Below are 21,180 nucleotides of genomic sequence, written 5' to 3'. Positions count from 1 at the left end.
CAGGTAGGCCTCACTGAGAAGGTGACAATTGGGCAAATGCAGATATTTGAGGGAAGAGCATGGCAGGTAAAGCTGACGCAAAGACGCTAAGGCGAGCACAGCTGGCGTGTTCAAGAGGCAGGAGAGCAGAGCAGCTGGAAGAGGGTGAGTGCTGAGGAGAGCAGCACAGAGCAGAGCAGGAAGCAAGGTCAGCGAGGTAAGAGGACGTAAGAGACGAGTGTGCTGCTGGAGAAGTTCTATGCATGTCGAGCATATTCATGTAACATATCCCCCTCGCCTTTTACTCTCTATTAATTCAAGTGGTAGACTACTACACACGCTGTTCTTATTGCTTCACTTAGTATATTTCCAGGATTTTTTTTGGTATCAGCATGAGTAAACTTATCCCATTTGTTTGTAACAGCTGCACAGTAATCTGCTGTGTGGATATAACAGAATTTCTTCATTCAGTTCCATTTGGATAGACATTTGGGTGGTTTTCTTCTTTTTGCTTTTTTATGCTACTATAAACAATGCTATATTGCCTATCCTTGTACATAAATCATTGCACGGGGAATATCCCTAGTTAAATTCCTTATGTGGAATTGCTAGATCAAAAGGTGCCATGGACATACATACACTACCAAATGTAAAATAGATAGCTAGTGGGAAGCAGCCGCGTAGCACAGGGAGATCAGCTCGGTGCTTTGTGACCACCTAGAGGGGTGGGATAGGGAGGGTGGGAGGGAGACGCAAGAGGGAGGAGATATGGGGATATATGTATAGCTGATTCACTTTGTTATACAGCAGAAACTAACACACCATTGTAAAGCAATTATACTCCAACAAAGCTGTTAAAAAAAACCCCAAAAAACAAAGAAAAATCCTACTAGGAGACTGAGCTCGCTTCACGTTGAGTATGGAATGCCCAGTATCCAGAATTACCTACTCGCCACAGAGAAACGAAGCTCTTCTTAAAGGCTCCTGATGCTTCAGTTTATCCCAGGGCCTCTCCAATCAACGAGAATCAGTCTCCCCAGAGCTGGCCTCAAACCTTTTCATAGGGGGATGTGATGAAAACCAAACAAACACTAAAAACCATTCCTTATTTTGTGTTTTACTCTAAGAGGCCCTAAATAACAAAGTATAGTTTAGTTGTGTAAGAAAACACATAGATATGAAGCCATTCTAATACTTATCTGACTGACCCTAAAACAAGAATCTCTCTGAATAGGATACCCTCCTTCCCTAAAAAGCTGGGGCTAACAGGTACTCTCACAAGGTAGCTGTGATGGTGACAGCACGTGATAGCATTCAGTGATGGCCATTACAGTACTGTTACTAAGACAATATTTTTACTGTTATTGCTATTGTTTTTATTATTATTATCAAGATTGTTTTTACCTAAGGTACCGAAGAAATCATTGCCTAGGAAGGGAAATCCAGGTCTGTTGGCCAGAACAATCATCCTAAAGTCAGGATGGATCACTACCACATTTTCTCTTCCATTGACTAATGCAGAATCTGAAAAACATAATTTCTATTTATTCTTTATAGATACTTAATAATTCTTAAGAGTATCAAGTTACAGCCTTTAAAATCACATGAGTAGTCATACTGTTCAATTGTAAAACAACTCTAAGAAATCTGGTTGTAACAATTTGGATGCAGAAAACAAAAACATTTTTGAGAAAGTTTGCTTAGGAACAGAATACTGATAAAGCGTATACTAAACTATACGGGAACTTGCATTTTTATGTAAATTAAATGCACGTCTAAAAAGCAAACTTGTCTAAATGTTGTCTTATGGTACTTAAACTTGGCTTGAGATGCTATTATTCCTTTAAAAAAAAAGAATCTATAACAATAGATAATCCAAAGAATACGCAAAGGATAATCCAAACATCCTTTAGTTTTTATCCAATCAGCAGCTGCATCACTTTGCATAAACCCTTCATTCTGTAGCTAAGGAGTAATTCCTGTTTAGATTACGCACCCTGAAACTTAACCACATAGAATAAAGGTCTTGACCACCTAGTCAATTCATTAGAGCAAAGGTGATTAATTTCCATTCAAGGGATTCTACCATAGTTCTTAAAATACATAATTTCAAGTTGACTGGAAATTTCTTCGTGCAAATGTTTAAGTTATTAAAGGAAATGAATATTATATACTACTTGCTGATGTACATTTCAGATAGAACTGCTAGTCCAAACCATAATTTAAGACAGTAAAAACTTTATTATGGTTATTTTAAGAAGAAACACCTGTCATCTGGGTTTATTTAAATCTTAGCCTTAGGCTGCCCATCTTTAAGAAATGATAGTTGTGAAACACCTGGAGTTTTATCTGAGATGAGTCTGTAAGAACCTATACTTGTATTTTCTTATGATACCAAAAAGTAACCTTTCAATGTGCCCTATATTCATGTACTAATACCACCATTAGTTTTAACGTTTGATCTCCACTAATTTCAGTAGTGGTAAATACAAGGGTATGTGGTCACACACAAAATTTACTTAATTAGTTAACTAAGATAAAAATAGCAATAAAACATGAAAATTTTAAAAGGCAAAGAAAATGAGAAACATAGCCGTAGAAGTGATGCTTTATGAAACCATGTTCAAAAGAGCGTCAGTTGCTCTTGTGTTTAAAATGTCATCTACAATCAAACTTGAATTTAAGAATTATGATGACTCCTTTGCTTCTAGACTATCCTTCAAAAATATATTAAAAACATGTAAAGTGTTACCAGGAGAGAGTCACTGTTTAATTATAAGTTTGTTTCAGCAATTCTTTCTTGCTTTCCATTTCACTGTCCTCATAATGCCTCTACAAAGGGCAGGAAGCATTCTAATCTTAAGAGTCTGAATGATCTTTCTAAAAGATAGTAATCAGGCTGTTTAAGTCAAATTCTCATTTTTTCCCATAAATTCATTGTGAAACTGAAATGTTAGAATACTTTTATTAGCTCTGAGTTTCCTAGGCTTAGAAACAGCAGTTTTGCAATGACAGTGTCCAAGAAGAATTCTCTGTGGTGATGCACTTGTACATTTTTATGGAGTCTTCTGTATATACTCTCTTTGAATATTGAAGATTTCAGTTATTAGTCTCAACTTGTTTGGTTACCTTACTATTGACTGTATATTTTTAATGGCTTAGTTATAGATCTTCAAGTCTTTTCATGACACACACATTTTATATTAGAAACTAAAAAATGTTCTCACATTGCATTAGACAAACTTAATTTTTCCTTGTAGCTTAAACAGACTTATGAGATTTATCTATGTACATTTCCCCTAACAACAACAACAACAATAAAATAAAAGGAGGAAGATACTCCAAAACAGAGAATAACTAACTTCTTCCTGAAGCTGGTATGTGTGTGTAATATATGTATACACACCGATATATTCATACATATATATGATAGATATAAGATGCCCAGCAATTTTTTTCCAATTATACTGAGCTAATAATAACATTAATTTTAATATTATGAGTAACAGAAATGTGGTAGAGCTTTAAAAATTCCAGATAACAATGAAAGAAAATAAATGGCACACAAATAATTGAGAGATGAGTATACAAAGGATTATATGTTTGTATTCTCAGAGTAGAAAAACTATGAAGCCGATTTGTCCTAAAACTACTATTGAAATGCTCAAAGATGCTCTCTGGCTATAAGAAAGTGAAACTGACAAAGCTAGATTCAGGCATATTGATTTTTACAAATAATTGTCAATACAGACAACTTGACTTATATTGAACTTATGCTTGTTGTTTGCAGATAAATAGCCAGCTAAGTGTGTGATTTGATACCGGAGGTGTAAAAATTGCATATACTGAAAGAAAAGTTGCTTTTTTATACTCACTTGCAACAATGCGTCTTCCATCTGCTAGAATCATTTCTCCATTTTCTACTAGAGTTTTTAAAATACAGGTGACATTTGTTGGGGCTTTGTCTGCTTCATCTACTACCAGAACATGACCCAATTTTACTGCTTTAACCTTTGAAGACAGAACATTTACCATAAACAAAAAAATGAAAGCAAACGTTTTACAAATTTCATCACTCATTGATTTGGATTTATAATAGGTGGTTTTATGTAAGTTATAAATACACTGTCACAAAAATGTCTGTAGCAGAGCCAGAAATAAAATTCATGGATCTCTACCAAAAGCTTCTCATAGTTACTAAACTGCTAACTCTGCAGTAATCACTTTATTTTCCTTCAGCTTCATAATTATCCCTATGTTGGCGGAATTCACAACATTTCACACCCCAGGATAGGGGAGTATTAAAACTAGTATAACGAATAGAGAAATTAAAGTGCCATGGGGGTTAAGAGGAGTGAGACATCACAATCAATACTGGATATCAGAACATTGCACTTTTGATGGCTCTAAAAGAGTGTATGATTTTAAGAGATCAGTATGTATGGTGAGGAGATGGGTAGTCAAGACAAAGGAAATCAATGGTCAAACTCAAGAAATCCTGCAGCCCAATGAGGGAAGAGTGAATATGAGTATCTATATTGGCTGAAGCAGACGTTAAATGTTAAGAAAAGAGAATAGGATCTGAAAGGGTAGATCGGGTCTCTACTACTAAAAACTTGACTGCCAGACCAAAAAATATGTGCTTTATCTCACTAAATAATAGGATATAATTAAAGATTTATGAGTTCAGACATGATAACAATGGAGTTTGGAGGTACACGTTAGTACATTTAATCCTGTAGAAATATGCGGAATAGACTAAAAGGGGAGTACCATGACAATTTGGTAAAAAAGTGGTGTGAGGACCTGATTTTAGGGAAGGAGGCATGGGAAAAAAATGGAAATAAAAAGCATTATATTGATCTGAAGAGTTTTCCAGCAGTATAATCTATAGCCTTGGCAACTGATTAGATGGGAAGAAGTGAAAGGAAAAATAAGAAAGAGTTCTAGGTCTTAGATGACTAAGTGGTGACATTATTAGAAGAAAGGTAAAAGCTCAGAAAAATCCTTAAAAACATTTTTAATGAGTGGATAGGAGGGAGTTTCCTGGTGTCCTCGTGATTAGGACTTGGTACTTTCATTGCCATTGCCCGGGTTAAATCCCTGGTCGGGGAACTGAGATCATGCAAGTCGAGCGGCATGGCCAAAAATTAAAAAAAAAAAAAAAAAGTAAAGAGTGCATAGGAGGAGATAGTCAATGAATTTAAATGTAAACCAAAGATTATTTTTTTACATAGTAAGAAATATAACATAAAATGGACCATATCATAAACTTTTATCATTACATAATTTTGGCAAATAATTTTAAGGAAATATAGATCAAGACACAGATGATTCTCTCTACCACAAATATTTTATTACATATTCTAAAAATATGAATAAGGATTTTTCTTTTTAATTTTAGCATAAAAATAAGCTGAATTTAAAAAAAGAGAGAGAGAAAACATGTAGCTTCTACTCCTAACTCCAGCCTTCACATCTTTGTTCACAGAAAAGTCAGGTCCAATCTGGTTGAATTCAGGCAGGAGGTCCTAAAGACTCCCATCGCTGGGGTCTGGACCACAGAGGTTCTCATGGTGGCTTATTTGTGCCATTGCTGCCGAGGATTTATCTACACAGAGAGGTGTGCCTGGCAGGCCAGATTTCTTTGGGTCTTATGTGAGAAGCTGAGAAATGATCTTCTCAGCTGCCTAAAACATTGGGCGAATATTTTATTAATTAAAATCATTTTTTAAAACATTCTAGAAGCATTATCTAATTTTGAAGTCTGTACATCTGAAAACAGCAAACTTCTTTATTTTTTCAAAATTCTGGAATAGAAAAGTAATCATTAGAGGATATCAAAATCTCTCACTCTGGAGAGAGACGAACAGAATAAGAAAACATGTTATTTTCCCAGTAATTTGCATTCAAATATCCACTCTCCTAATGACATATGAATGAGTGTTTTCCAGTTAAGACTGAAACATATTAGAACCAATGGGAGATTTCTCACCCTCAAAGGCTGAAATATAATTATCATTCAAAAAAATACGTTTGAGAATATTCATATAATTGTATTACTAACCAAAGGTGAGTCTTCATACACAATAAGTCCATCTTTAACAGAAGGCTGAAGAGTAAGGGTTTGGACCGTGGTGTCCCTAAAGTTAAAACAACACATTTTATAGTAAGTAAGGAAATAAACTGACATTTGATCACGAATAAAATACAACACAAGAGCATTTCTTTTTTCACTGCCATCCAGCTTTCCCTAAAATGAATAAAAAAGCAAATGAAATTCCAGTCAGCAATAGTATTTTGTTGATGTCAATATAAATTACAGCGGTTTGGGAATTAATCCAAGTTTACAGATTATCCAGGTTCTTTACTTTTCATTTTTCTTCCAGTAATTTCCCTTGTGACCATTTCACTCCTCAAAATAACTCCCTGAAGGTGAAAAGGAGAAATTAAAAATATATATTTGTATTTTATATACAATATTTAGATTAGTTAAAAATAATTTTGAAGGTGAGTTTGGTGATGAGTGGCATGCTGATGTGGCCAATTAAAGCAGGTCTGTGAATTACACTTTCTGGCCCAATCTGCCATCACTAGGTGCAAAAACAAGACTGTCTCACCTCACTCCAGGAACCATGGGATTTTGAACATTTCTGCTAGGATTAGGGCAATCCATTTTACTTTCTTAAGTCTACCTACTACTTTTTATCTGACTCTCCTTTAGATCTGGATTTTCAAAAGTACTAATAGTGAGTTATCTTGATGTTATGCACCTCCACACATGATGAGATATGAAGTTCACATCACCTATGAATATTCTTGCCAAAAATGTGTGTATATAAGCTGTGGGTTATAGGTAGGTCCAGACATTTTTTAAGGAGCTCAATTTCATATCTTCACCTTCTACATATACTCTATCTAAAAAATAAAAAATCCTACGGCCATCCTGATCATGTCGTACAGAGAATTAAATTACTTCCAAAATGTGAGTAGCATCTTTCTTTACAAGAGTTCAAACTTATCTTTTCAAACTACCCTACCACTTATTCAAAGTAAAATGTGAAGTTACAACTATGTTGTTTTGAGTACCTTCTCTGTGTAAGATACTATTTGGAATGTGAACTTCAGAACTCAGTGCCATAATATACTTCTGAGACTTCTACCCAAATGCTAAATTTTATCACAATTATTAAAATATAAAATGTGATTCTATTAAAAAATACCCTAATAAATACTACATGACAATCACTGACAAAGCAAACTTAAGATATCACTCAAGTCATTTTTTGCCTTAGCAAAACAAATTTAATCAAAATCAGTTAATTGCATTGAAAGGTAGTTTGTGGAGTAGCGGAAAAAACCCTTTGGAGTCAGACCATACAGGATTTAAATTCTAGTTCTTGCCACTTATTAACTATATGATTTTGAGTAAATAATAAAACCTACCCAGAAAGATTACTGATAGAACCCTTGGGAAAGTATCTAGCACAATATATGGCAGATAGAAAGAGTAAAATTACATGCCAGCTTTAACTATTTGTTGTGATCATTACTGCTGCTGCGACTAAAAGTTCCTTTCCTGTGTAACTTCTACTTGATCTTCAGGTTTTTAGCACAGATGGTACTTCTTAGAAAACCCCTGTGGACCCTTTTTAGACCAATTAGGTGGCTTTGCTGTATGTTCCCTTTGAGTCCTGGGTCACCCCTATTTCAGTCCTTACCACACTATATTGTAGTTGCTTATTTTTACTATCTGTCGTTCTACGCAGACTGTTAAGATTTCAGAGTGTAGACCATATCTACCTTGTTCCTCATCCTGTCCCCAGCATCTAGTGGATGTCTGACTCACAGGATGAATTTAATAAATCTTTGTTGAATAAATGAATCCATGAATGAAATGAACAAAAATGTTAAAAGTTAAAAAATCAACACTGTAGCTTCTAGTGCAACATACAGTATATGGACTTCAAAATATATTGGATCATGGAACTCTTTTTTTTTTTAACAGAGAATCTGGAACTACAGAACCCACTTTAATAAATGTTGGGTTAGACTAAGGCTGACTCTAAGGTAAGGAGTCTTCCTTATTCACTTACGAGTGTATATCAGAAAGTACAGTCATGTTGAGACGTATACTTGGGATTGACTAGTCAGGGGACGGAGGGGGAGATGGTTTACATCCACCATGGATTTCAAATTGAGTTGGATTTACGCTTATTACTGTAGCAGGAAACTTCTGCATCAGAGTTCTCATTTACCAGGGCTTGAGCAAGTATGTTGGCAATACGATTATTAACATTTACAATTTCTAGACTACCTGACTTTTTTGCACCTAGGTTGAAAGGCTTCTCCCTCTAACTTGACTAAACAGTGATTGTTTTCTTTAATTTATTCCCTGGAGGTCTGGCCTATTGCCATTCCTGACCTCTGTTCCAAGCTCCTACCCTCATGATACTGGCTCTCATGGGCCTGGTGCCTGTCTTGTGATCTACTGTTTTCTATAGCCTTAGCACTACACTTTATAAAGAATTCAACATTATTCTTTTACCTTCACTAACCTTCAAATTGAAATGTATCTAAAATAAAGCCTTGAGGGATGTTAAAGGAAAGTGAAAATATATTGTGACATGTATTGGTGATTATCAACTTTAGTATGAATAAAATGTTTCTTATGCAGTATAATGATATATAGTCACACATCCATTTTTTGTATTCCTGGGTCTCATAAGTTTACTGTAGGATATACTTTATGCTCTTATCTGCTAAAATTTTTTTAGGGTTTTAAACAAATAAGAACAGAGTTAAATTCACTGTTAATATTCTGGCAATACAGAAGGGGGTAAGTGAGGAAGAGAAAGAGACGTGTTCACACAGATTTTTTACAGCAACATAGTGAATTTCACACCTCAGCTGTCATATATTTAATAGGCGACAACATGACACCTCCCAGCACCGAAATGGAAAAAGCAACTCTTGTATCATTGTCAGTAGAAAGGAAATTCAGCCATTACCCTAATAATTAGAGTGCTTCATAGCAGATTAAGAACAGGAAATTCAAGCTGAATTCCAATTTTAAAAAGGCAAATGAAATTGTTCTATAACACTTGAATTCTGATAGCATACAATTTGTCAAATTAGATTTCTCAAAAGACTTTTGTGCTAGAAATAAAAACCATAGGTTTGAGAGAACAAGCGTAAATCAGATGATTCCCAAAAGGGACAACAAATGAGGATAAATACCAATGGGAATCATGGTTTTCAGTGGAGTAGGCTATGAGAAAGAGGAGCTTCAAGGAAAAAAGTGGCTTTGTTCTATTCTTATTATTGGTCCTTTGTCTTATACATCAAAGGATTGCAAAGGCTAGTAAAATATGTAAAATTACATTCAACTTTTAAAAAATGGGTTGGCTTATATGTAAGTCCCTTATTATATAAGAGTAGAAAATAACCCACTATCTTCTGATTAGTACTTCACACAAAAAGAAAAAAGCTTGTTTTTCAAGGTATCTTACAATATTATAAACTTCAACTCAGTAAATGATCAGATGACTATTGTCACAAGTAGCATGTGAATTGACTCTTAAAGACAATATAATGATTCTTTTTCGGAAAATATTTGATTAAAATCATTGCTTTGTATTTAGGAGCATCTTGGATCAAAATATATTTATTCTCCACACAAATAAACAACGACCCTAAGAGAATATTTTATTTGTTACAATTTCAATTCTATTATGATTTGTTCCTCTCAATAACAGCTTTGAAACATAAGCTCATAAAAGTTGAAATAGACTCAACAATTTCAACAATACTGAGGAGAAGAAAACACATCTTAGTAACATTTCCTTAGCCTACAGTTTAATAAAGGGATGTCTTTCCAGTACATAACAGTTATCAGCAATGCTTGAGGAATTAATTAGAATGTTCAGCTAATTGCTGACATTTACGTTAGCACCAATTGTTCTCACTTCTTACTCTCTTACAAACTAAAGCAGTCCATCAATTGAAGCCTGTGTCAATAAAGGGGCTCCTCAAAGAAATATGGTGCTAAACTCTAGTCTTCTTTTAACTCTGTGATTTTAAAGTTTTTTTTTTTAAGTTGGAGTTATTAATGTTTCAATAGTAATTTAAAATGATTCCAGATGCAATAAAAGTAATTAGATTGAATAAAGACCAGGTTTTTATTAAAATAAGGAAAGAAAATTGGCCTCTGGAGAGTTAAGCACAATCTGTTCTTGCGATGTTGCTTATAAAGGTACATTAAGCTAATATCTTCGAATTTATTGAGGAGCAAAAGATCTCAAAATAGCAATGTTTACTTTGAGGATAATATTTTAGTAAGTTGTATTTAAATTGGTTTATGGTTAGTTGTCTTTTAGAAAAACAATAATAGTGAAACACAAGGGTGACGGAAGAAAAAAGACACACAAGAGTTTTAAATAGCTAATAGAAATCTTCTCTAACTTTGTAGTTCATTAAAATAGAGATGGCTATAGTAAGAGTCCACTCATTATTATAAGCCAAGCATGAGAAAGGAAAGATAGAATATGGCACTTAGGAGGCACTTAACAAATATTTGCTCAACATTTTAAAAAGTGGGATGATTATAAAAATAGAATTAAATGGTAATTTTCACAAATAAGATATAAGCATAACATTACTTGAGAAGTAAGTGCTGTTGAAGGATATTTTCAAGCGAAGAAGTCATGGAATAAACAAGAATATCACTTCCACAAGGCTTATTTTAAAGCAAGTAATGAAATAAAGATAAGAAGTACTAATAATAATTATCACTAATAAAAGAGAGAGTGGTACTTAGACACAGGGGATGCAAACAAATTTGAGAATTAATTAAATTTGAGAATACATGAATGTTTATAAACATTCTGGGCTCTCTGAACACTCCCTTCCTACCTTGCCTATGAAAGACAAATTTATTTTGCCGTGTTGGGGAGGAAACTTCCCTGAGCCCTCAAACAGAAACAGTCATTAATATAAGCAGTGTTGCCATACAATACAAAAAAAGGAAGACAAAAATTAGCTATGATTATTGCAGTGTTAGTTGAAAACCAGCACTGGCCTAAATCTGAGTCCTCCTAGTTTGGTCAATCACTTAAACTCTTTTTTTTTTAAGATTTTTTTTTTTTTTTTTGATGTGGACCATTTTTAAAGTCTTTATTGAATTTGTTACAATATTGCTTCTGTTTTATGTTTTGGTTTTTTGGCCGTGAGGCATGTGGGATCTTAGCTCCCTGACCAAGGATCGAAACCCGCACCCCCTGCATTGGAAGGTGAAGTCTCAACCACTGGCCTGCCAGGGAAGTCCCAATCACTTAAACTCTTGAAACCCAAGATTACTCATCTCTACAGAGGGAATCAAAAGCGAACATATGAGGAAATACAGTAGAGTAAAAAGTAAGAAAGATAAAAGTGAGAGAGATATTATATGTGCTTTGAATGCTGTGAGGCAAAAGTCCTTTTAGTAAGATAAGCAAAATATTTTTTCTGCCAAAGTGACTAAAAAGACTCCAGCTCTTAAAATACTTGTTTTGGAGGACAAATAGTTTATTTAGTTGTCAATCACTCATCACTATGTCCAGATGCATAAAATGCTAACGAACCATAAAAGGAAGGAAGACATTAGGGGGATAGTATTTATGGAAGGAATTCTACTGTGGTGCAGCACTTTGCCCTCCAGAGGTAGGCTCTTCTGGGAACAGCAGGTAGAAAATAGCCACAGCAAAACAGTCATCTGATGGAAGCTAAAATTTTCAAAATAGTTTTCAAAATCTACTTACACTCCTTACCACGTCTCCTAGCAATATAGTAACACTTATTTAAAAAGAAATTCCTCCAATATTCAAAGCCATGTTGATAATCAAATACTTTAACAAAATCTGAACATTTTATAAGTTGTCTAGTCTTTAAAAATAAATATACTAAGATAGAAAATTAAACATAGGATCTTTTGTCTTTACTCTGAAAACTAGCTTTCTGGCTTGGTAAATTTTAGGGACTCAAAATGACCTAATTTCTTTGTAGGAACTTCATTTCCCCTTTACCAGACAAAAAAAGGAAAAACAGTATGCAGGCCTCTTATTTAACTTTTCCTCTGACATTAAACAAGGCATTTTCTAATCAGTTTTTGAAAAGGAATAAAATGAAATGAAGATTAAAGTACACAACTAAATGAGTGTACAAAGATGCACACACAGATGAAAACAGAGTGTGAGGCGGGTAAATATTGTATCCACTGGATAAATCTTTATCAGAAAATATAGTATCTAGTAATTTATATTTTTAAACGCCTCGTTAATTGGGTAACAACATAAAAGTTTGATAGAGTCAAAAATTAAGTGAATACATTTTCATATCAGGATATACCATAATTATTCATTCAATAAATATTTATTGAACATCTATTCATGGGCACTGCTTTAGATAAGATGGATAAGTATCTGTGAAAGTAAACATTCCTTCCTTTGCTGAGCTTAAATTCCTAATATATTTAAGTAAACTTATCTTACCATACTAATAATGTGCCACCTTTGACACAGCAGAAACTGGATCTTGCATGAAACTAAATATCAAAAGATATTTTATCACAGGCAATTCAAAATAAAGTTAAAATAAATATTTTTGATCACTGAGACAACTGATAAACAGCCTTTGGCTATTTAAGTCAGAGAAGACTCAAGTCCACCAGCTCTCCATGAAACTGGTCAGGCATGCCTCCTTTGGTTAATAACCCAGAAAACACCTCTCGTGTGATACTTACAGCTTAAAATTTACTATGTAAGTTGCGTTTTGTATTATCATAATAGTATTTGGTATACTATAATCCATGAATTATTTTATCCTAATTTCTGGTTGTTCATCAACTTGAAACAATTCCCAGTGTTCTGGTTTATTTATCACACTTGAACCACTTGAGTCAAATAGAAAACAGCATGTAAATAAGCATTCTACTTGGAGAACTCTTAACTTAAAGAAAATCTATGTTTAAGTTTTCTGTAATATACCTATTTTACTAAGTTTTTATGATAGGTGTTCTTAAAGGAAGACACTACTGAATCGTAAGAAAAATAATATATATTGCTTTTAGCAACGAAAGTTAAAGAGTTCATTTCAACCCCAGCCTATTTTCCAGTGTCATTTTTAATGGCAGAGGAGAAGGAACAAATACCTCTGAGGAATCAGAGGGCAGAGGACAGAGCAGTCCTCTGGCACGTTTCTTCTCCATCTCACGTTTTTTCCTTAAAATTTGATGGAGATTTTGAATGCCATTCCATAATATACCTAGCTGTTCCAATACAAATGCGTTTAAGACATCATTAGGAAGACAGCAACAGAGCTCCTGTCTAGGACACCGGGGTGAGTGGAAGACAGCTGACACTGCACAGCCAGTTCAGCCTCTGGCCACTTTTTCTCTTCCGGTATCTAGCACACTTCTTGAACCCCAAATTAAATAAATGAGTGGTTATAAAATGGCAATTGTTTTTTTCACTGCTTTATGAACTGTGTCAGGATAATCACTGTGGAGAGCCTCCCATGTGAGGCTGAAGAGGCATTACGTGCAGCATTTTCTGACTGGTGCTGGTGGGCATTTTAACTACTGCACCTTTTCAAGATATCAGCAGCTTAGGTCACCTTGGGACTTGAAAAGTTCTCCCGTCTCCTGGGCAAATCTCTTCTACTCTTTCAGGATGAATATGAAGGTGTGGTCCATTTATCCTGTTCTCTCACTTGAGTTTAGGTATTTTTGTTATTTATTCAAGGTTAGTCAGAGGATCTCGAAAACCTGAAAAAGAGTACTTAATACACAGATAAAACTTAAAACACAAAAGGCATGTTTATAGGAGCAAAAGGCTGGAAATAGGCTACTATCCATCAGGGCTACTCAAAAGTCAACTTCTCAGGGAGGTCTTCCCTGGTCAACCTATGAAAATTATATACCTCACTCTGCCCCCCTTCCCTGCTTTATCTTCCCCATGGCACTTACCATCTGACAGACTACATATTTTAATTATCTTGTTCTCTCTCACTAGCAACTAGAATATAAATATGAAGCCTGGGGGTCTTAGCTCTTTTGTTCCTGATGCAGTCACTCATGCTAGAAAAGTGAGCAGCATCTACTAGGTGTTCAACAATGTGTTGAAACGGGTGCATTCTGGTCAGCTACTCCAGTCACGTACCCTAGGCTGCCCTGAGTTGCTGGTAATTCCTTAAGCACTGTGCCCAATTGTGTGCACTTTTCCTGGGAATTTTTTTCTTCCCTTCACCCCACTTTGCCTGACACACTGTTAAGGCCCGTTCCTTAAAGGCTCAACTCAAATACTGCCTCCTCTTTGAAGCATTAAGTATTTCTCACTTCTATACTCCCAGCTGAACTACTGGCCCGTAGAAAGCATTTTACACTCATGAAACATTTCAGTTGTTCATGTAACCGCAGAACCAGCCCAAACAGGACCTGTCCTGTTTCTAACAAGTTACTGAATTACTTTTCAAAGACAGCAGAACAAAACTGCAAGTCATGCAGGCCAAGCGTACACAGAGGAGAAAATTTTGTCCTCAAGTAACACCTAGAACCAAAAGTCCTACCCACCCCCTCCCCCGGCCATGGAACCAAAGGACCAGGACATGACCAGAACCTGAACACGGGATCCCTTTCAGAGGCGAAGGGTCCACTGTCCAGGAAGACCCAGTGCTGAAGCCCCCTTTAACACACCTTACCACAAACGGCCACTTTCCAAAGCCTCCAATCAAAACCTGCCCTGCCAGCGCTTCTGCATACCAACCCTCCTCACCTAACTCATGAAGGTTTGACTGAACCCCAGACTGGGGAGACAGATTTGAGCCCTGGTATTGGCTTCTATGTGCATTGGGCAGAGAGCCCTTGCTCGGTAACATTTATATGACTGTTCCCTCACTAGGCATACCATCTATAGATAAGAGGATATCATACATATATATTTTTAATATACCTAGAGCCTGTCATCATGCCTTGTATCTTCTAGGCATGTAAGAAATGTTTGCATAAAGAATGAATAAACCCATGAGTGTATTAAAATTATATTATGTATTACCAATTTGTAAAGCAGATTATTAGGCATGAAGGGTTATAAAATGAATAATTCAGAGCTCCTGCTCTCGAGAAGCTCACATGACAAGAGACATATAAGATAAATATAACTCACATCAGACTCCATGCTCCCGATGGAGGGGGCATGGGTTCGATCCCTGGTCAGGGAACTAAGATCCTGCATGCCACCCGGCACGGCCAAAATAAATAAATAAATATAAAATAAAAATAAAAAATAACTTACATCAGAATGTGATAAGGGCTATAACAGAAATTAAAACAAAGTTCAATGGGGACACAGAGGAGAAGGCAATTAATTCTGACTGAAGAAAACAGGATCTTGATGATTAAATTTGATTTTAACTGGCAGAGATGGGTGGAAGGTGCTTCCAGGTAGAGGAACAGAAAAACATGTCGAGGTTTGGAGATACAAGAGTAGTTTGGGGAAGCACTGAGCATGTCTAGAACATAGCAGCATGGAGGGGAGTAGAGCTGGATATGTAGGGTGAGTCGGAATGCACACTCTTCTTAAATATCATGTGTTAGAGTCTGACTTTCATCTCATGGGAATTGAGGACCAATCATCTATCCATTTAGAGGACTCTCTAAATGGATGTCTCAAAGATGGATGGGAAGGAACAGACATTGCGTTTATTCATTTGCTTAACAAATCTTATCAAACATCTACCATATTCCAGAAATCATGCTGGAGGAGGCAGTTCAAAGAAATGCCCCTGCCCTTAGGGAGAGAACACTGTCTAGCAGGGAAGACAGAGGTGGAAACACATGACTGTGATAAAGAATGACGTGCATAATAGCAGAGCCTACTCTAGGTCAGTGGCTCTAAATGTACCATTAATAAAATGTTTTTGTTTTAAGAAGATACCTTCTAAAGTATACCAAAATAGAAACAACAACTGAGCTAAAGATGAAAAACAATACCTTAAAAACACTTTAAAATTTTATTTGTTAATAATACAAAAAAAACCCTTTTTGTTCTCAGTAAAAATTAAAGAAGGATATTTTAGAAAGAATAATGTGATTAATACATTTTATTACTTGTGTGATTTAAAGGTCCAGTCCTAAATTGAGTTTACTTCAATACTTATTATAGCTGAAAAAGAGCTCACAAAGACACATAGCTCCAAACAGAAGTGCAATATTGACTGCAGTCCCTGTAGCTCAACATGCATTTTTCAATCTCATTTATCAAAATATACAAAGGTTTTCATTACAGTTAGGCTTGGGAATTTCCATCTTTCCTGGTGTCAGTGTTTTTGCAAACTAATCAGACAGCGTCACATTTTATATATATTTTGAACGAACAGGTTCAAAACTCACTGAAACTCTTCATTTGTAGGAAATTGTATTTTAAATTGTTTTAGTGTGCAGACATGAGACATTTTAGGAGTACTACGATCTATTTCTACTTCTGACACCAAATGTGTGGGTTTTCCACACCCAACAATTCTCTAGAGACCCTAGAGTCATCTTATGAGACTCTCTTATCACTCTGGAGATTCCAAGGGTCTTAGAACTGGAGACGAAGACCAAATATTTTAACAAAAGATACCCTTATCACGCAGGAAATTATAAGCGTTTTAGAAGCTCTTGTGCCGGGAAAGGGAATGAAGACCAAACATATAATTATTATATCACAATATCACAGAGTGACATACATTATTTTCAGCCACATTATTTTCAGCCACAAAAAAACTAACTGAAACAGTTATAAACATCTGATTTAAAAACACTCTCTCCAGAGAAGGTTTTTTTTAAGGAGTTATTTTCTACTTTACTGCTAAAACATGACCTGTAGCTTGAAGGGTCAAATTAAATGTTTTTTTTTTTTAATTTTTAAAGTACCTATTACGTAGCATCTCTCTAACAGCCATTAACACACAGACAGATCAACAAATTGTGAACTCTTGACTTTGTAAAAGACAAATGGGTAGGTTTGACAGATCTTTTAAATACTTTACAATGAGATTATAAGTGAGACTGTGTAGTATAAAAGATTTTCACGGTCAGTTCCTACCTTATTCCAAAATATTGCAATAGTTCTGGCTTTGCTTTAAAGCTCTTGTTTTTATGTGACATATCTAACTGGTGACATCCTGTAGCACTGTGTGCAAGTCTGCTTTCAATCGTTGTGGCAGTGTTTTGTTTTGAATCATCATGGAGTGAATACATTTCATGTGTGATGTCCTCTGTAACCTTATTCAAGAGTCTTGTCTCTATCCAATCAAATCAGATGCTCCATCAATAGTTATACTTACATAATTTTCCGCCGATTCCATGTCATTTGTTTATGTTTACATTATTAACGATATTTTCAACCCAGGGTTGTTTCTTCAAGAATCTTTTAAACCACTATGCATTATATGAGGGCTGGCTTAGTTAACACTGGGTAGCGTAAACCACAAATCTGCTAAACTGGGCACAGTAAACTGTTATGTGTGGTCATATTGTGCAATCAAATGAGTACCTGAGAGCACCATTGTCATGTTCTCATAATACAAACTCCCACAATTCTCTCTGGATACGTCCCATTTCCCATATGTGACAAACTGAACAAATGAGGGTGCCAGTGTCAGTCAGTATACTAAATATTGGTAATGCTTATTTCATATTTTTAAGAGCAAAGTAAATATAAATTCTAATGTCTTCCCATGTTCCAGTGGATGGTCTTGAACTTCTTGGTACGTGCTCCCCACTTTAAGAAGCGCTTTGTACTAATGTTGTCACAAAGAAAGGAAACATCTGCTTGTGAAGGAAAAGGAGAAGGAAGGGTCTAAGAAATTTTCCTTGAAGAAAAGACTTTGATTTGCATTTTGAAGAAAAAGTAAGAATTTTCCAGACAGACTTGATAGAGAAGGGCATTCCAGGCTATCAAAGCTGCAAGTGGCAAGTGAGGGAGTCGTGAATATGCATGTGATTCTTGGGAACCACAAGCTGTTCGTATGGATTAAGCCTAAGTATGTGGGAGAGAAAGGTTGGAAGTAAGACTAATGAAATAGATGGGGCTCCGATTAAGGACTATGGACTTGATATTGTTGGCAATGGGAGTCATTGAAGGGTCTGAGCAGGAGAATAAGTGATCAACTTTATTGATGGAACAGTACAAGGCTTGGGAAAGACAGAGTGAAGGCTGAGTTTTTAACCAGGAGGCTACTGTAAAAGTCCAGGCAAGAGAAAATGAGGAATGGATCTATGGCCCAGAGGATGGAATTGAAAGGACTTGGTCACAATTCTAGGTGAAGGAGAAGAAACTATTGTAATAGTCTAGGTATGGCCAGTGACTGTAGGAAAGGAAAAGAGGAAAATATTTGGGAGACCTAGAAAAATGTAGACATGATTTTGTAATAACTGGCTGTCAAGATAAAGGACAGGGAAAGGAAAAAGGGATACCGATTACAGACCAGGTGACTGGATACAGGATTCCATAAGCTCAGAGAGGAAACCTCCATTCTTTCCTTTACCAATCATATAATCAACACTGCTTTACTGAATGAGGTATAGAAAAAGGGCTGGAGGACATTTATAAAGGAAAATTTGGTATGAAGAGATGGACATTTTGGATTTGAAATGCTCCGGAGATACCAATGTGGATATTTTAAAAAGAAAACTGCAGATTCAAAGCTAAGAAGAGAGGAAGGGGCAGAAGATATATGGACAGTACAGACTTATAGAGAAGAGATTTAATTTTAACTGGGTACCTACCCCACACCAGGCACTGTCCTAGACACATGTGACATATGTCATTTAAGACCTCCAATAATCCTATGATGAAATTTGGGCTCAAAGAGGTTACCCAAACTCATGGTTTTCTTTTAAAAATTTGAGGCTTCTGTTTTATTTTAGCCCAGTTTTATAATGAATGGTTTATACTTTTTGATGCAATGCACTCCGAAAAACCACGTCTTAAAACAAATGAACACTGCTGACTATGTAGCACTACTGTCATCTGATCAGCTGCCAGCAGAAACCAGTAAATATGTATTAGTAAAAGTGTTCAAATAATGCAGCAGCAGAATTTAAGTCCTTGGTGGAAAATGATATTCAATTATACACAACTTATACCACTACCACTAAGAGTTGGTAAAAAAAAATCACATTCAGAATGTGGTGTGTATAACATGAAAGACACCTTTGTTAGTAGATTGCTGAGCTTATAGTGCTATCCCTACTTTATTCAGTTTCACTCAGCTGCAGGCTCAGCCCTGCTCAGTTCCTGATTTCCTATTCTAACCAGGGAATGAGATACATGACTCATTGGTTTTGCTCAGAGAGGTTATCAATCTCCTATTTGGGGATTTACTGATACTAGTACCAGTATCCTTAGTAACCCTAGTCCTGAAAACCCTATTCCCCCTGGGTCAGACCCTAGCTAGGCCTAGTAACTTCAGCTGTTGGCTGGAATCCTATTTCAAACTATCACTAGTCCAAGTTCTCACAAGTCTCTAGTTCCTATAATCTGTAATCTTTTATGGATCCACCTTACATAGGGTCAATTCAACCACTGAATCTCCAGAACAGACAAAGCTGCTAAAATGCTAGCATGTCTTGCTGTAAATCCCAGCACAATTATGAAGATAGTAACTGCTGCCAAACTTATCCATTTACTCCTTATCACATTACCCTATAAAACTTTTTATATCATTTCCATTATAGCATTGATATTTTCCAGTTTACTGAATTATTTGTTCATTGCATGTCTCCTTTTTACCACTAGAAGGAAAGCTTCATGGCAGCAATGACCTTGTCTATCTTTTTCATCACTGCATTTCTCACGGCCTAGAACAGTGCTAGGGGCTGTGCTCAATGGGAGGCTGAGTTTTCTGGTAGGGTATATTGTTGGCGTCTGGTAGTATATGCTGTTGGTGTCCTACCCAGATCTCCTCTGCTACCAAAGGCACCCATCCCACAGCTACTGTAGCATTGACTTCTAAAAGCTCACAGCTGCACCCCTCTCCAAAGAATTGCCCTCCATCTGGTACTGGGGAGTACCTTGTCCAGAAATGCCTGGGAAGTTAGAGGTTCTCCCTGATTCCTCTCTTGACTAACGCCTCACTGACGTGGGGGCAAAGAAGCCTGGCTCTCTTGCTTCCAGGTGGGATAACTGAGTAGTGCCATTCATGCTCCAGAGCTCCCTGTGAGGAGGCTGAGGCCAGACTTCACCTAAAACCACTTCTTGGGGGTTCCATGGCGGTCCAGTGGTTAGGACTCTGTGCTCTCACTGACAGGGGCCAGGGTTCGATCCCTGGTCAGGGAACTAAGATCCCACAAGCTGCATGGGGCAGCCAAAACTAAAAAACTAAAAAATAAATAAAACCACTTCTTTTCCACAGTCTTATCCTGATTCCTTCACTTCCCAGAAAGTTTCACCTAAAAGCTCTCCCTCTAAAATCACTTATACAGACATTACCATCTCTGGCTCTGCTTCTAGAGTACCCAACCTAGATATCTGTTGACTATTTGGATGCATAAAGGAATAAAGTCAAATGAAATAAAGAAAAAATTCTTAGATTGTCCAGCAGTGCTCTTAATTCTTGCACAAAACATTACAGATATATATCCATTAAGAGAAATAGGTAACGGTGTTGTGAACTAAGTGATCGCATTAGGACACAAATCTACCTGCTTAATTTAAGCACCTCACCCCATCTCCTTCAGCTCATGTTGTCACTGTTGCTGTCATCTGAAGAGTCTGGCTACAGCAATATCTGTCTCACTTATAAGAATTGGCACTTTATAAAGCTCAACAAAGAAACATTTTAGATCTTAATGAATTAAAAGATGGTTGGGAAGTATATGACACTGGCCCAAGATACTTCTTCACTCTATCAGCTTAACTAAGGATGCTGCTGAAAGAAAACTGCAGGTGAAGCTCTCCAGAGAGGAGAGCAGGTTCAAGTGGTTGGAGCGCGATGTTAAGCATGTTAAGATAATCTGACATTGAAACAATTGTAAGATTGAGTTTATGTTTTATTACAACTAAGGACTAAAGGTTTTAAAAAATTCCCCCCCCCCGCCATCAGAGCATCAATGATTTTACAGTGGAAGTCAGTGTGAAATAACTATTTTCCTAACAAAAATTTGCTTTACAAATTAAAAAA

At 36.1% G+C, this 21,180-nt stretch overlaps 1 protein-coding gene across 3 annotated transcripts in view; it reads right to left on the bottom strand.

Moving 5' to 3' along the window:
• Nucleotides 1–21,180, bottom strand: part of VWA8 (von Willebrand factor A domain containing 8) — a 364,407-nt gene that overhangs the window by 158,811 nt on the left and 184,416 nt on the right. For all 3 annotated transcript variants that reach the window (XM_082365255.1, XM_082365257.1, XM_082365256.1), the window contains 3 exons: nucleotides 6,047–6,122; nucleotides 3,855–3,990; nucleotides 1,384–1,503 (listed from right to left, as the gene is read on the bottom strand). In XM_082365255.1, coding sequence (XP_082221381.1) covers nucleotides 1,384–1,503; nucleotides 3,855–3,990; nucleotides 6,047–6,122 — 332 coding nt within the window. The remainder of the gene's footprint in view (nucleotides 1–1,383; nucleotides 1,504–3,854; nucleotides 3,991–6,046; nucleotides 6,123–21,180) is intronic.

This window comes from Balaenoptera borealis (genome assembly GCF_965194805.1).
Source record: "Balaenoptera borealis genome assembly, chromosome: 18".
Taxonomy (NCBI): Eukaryota; Metazoa; Chordata; class Mammalia; order Artiodactyla; family Balaenopteridae; genus Balaenoptera; species Balaenoptera borealis.
Note: the sequence above shows the minus strand (reverse complement) of the source record. Positions and strands in the feature narration are given on the sequence as shown.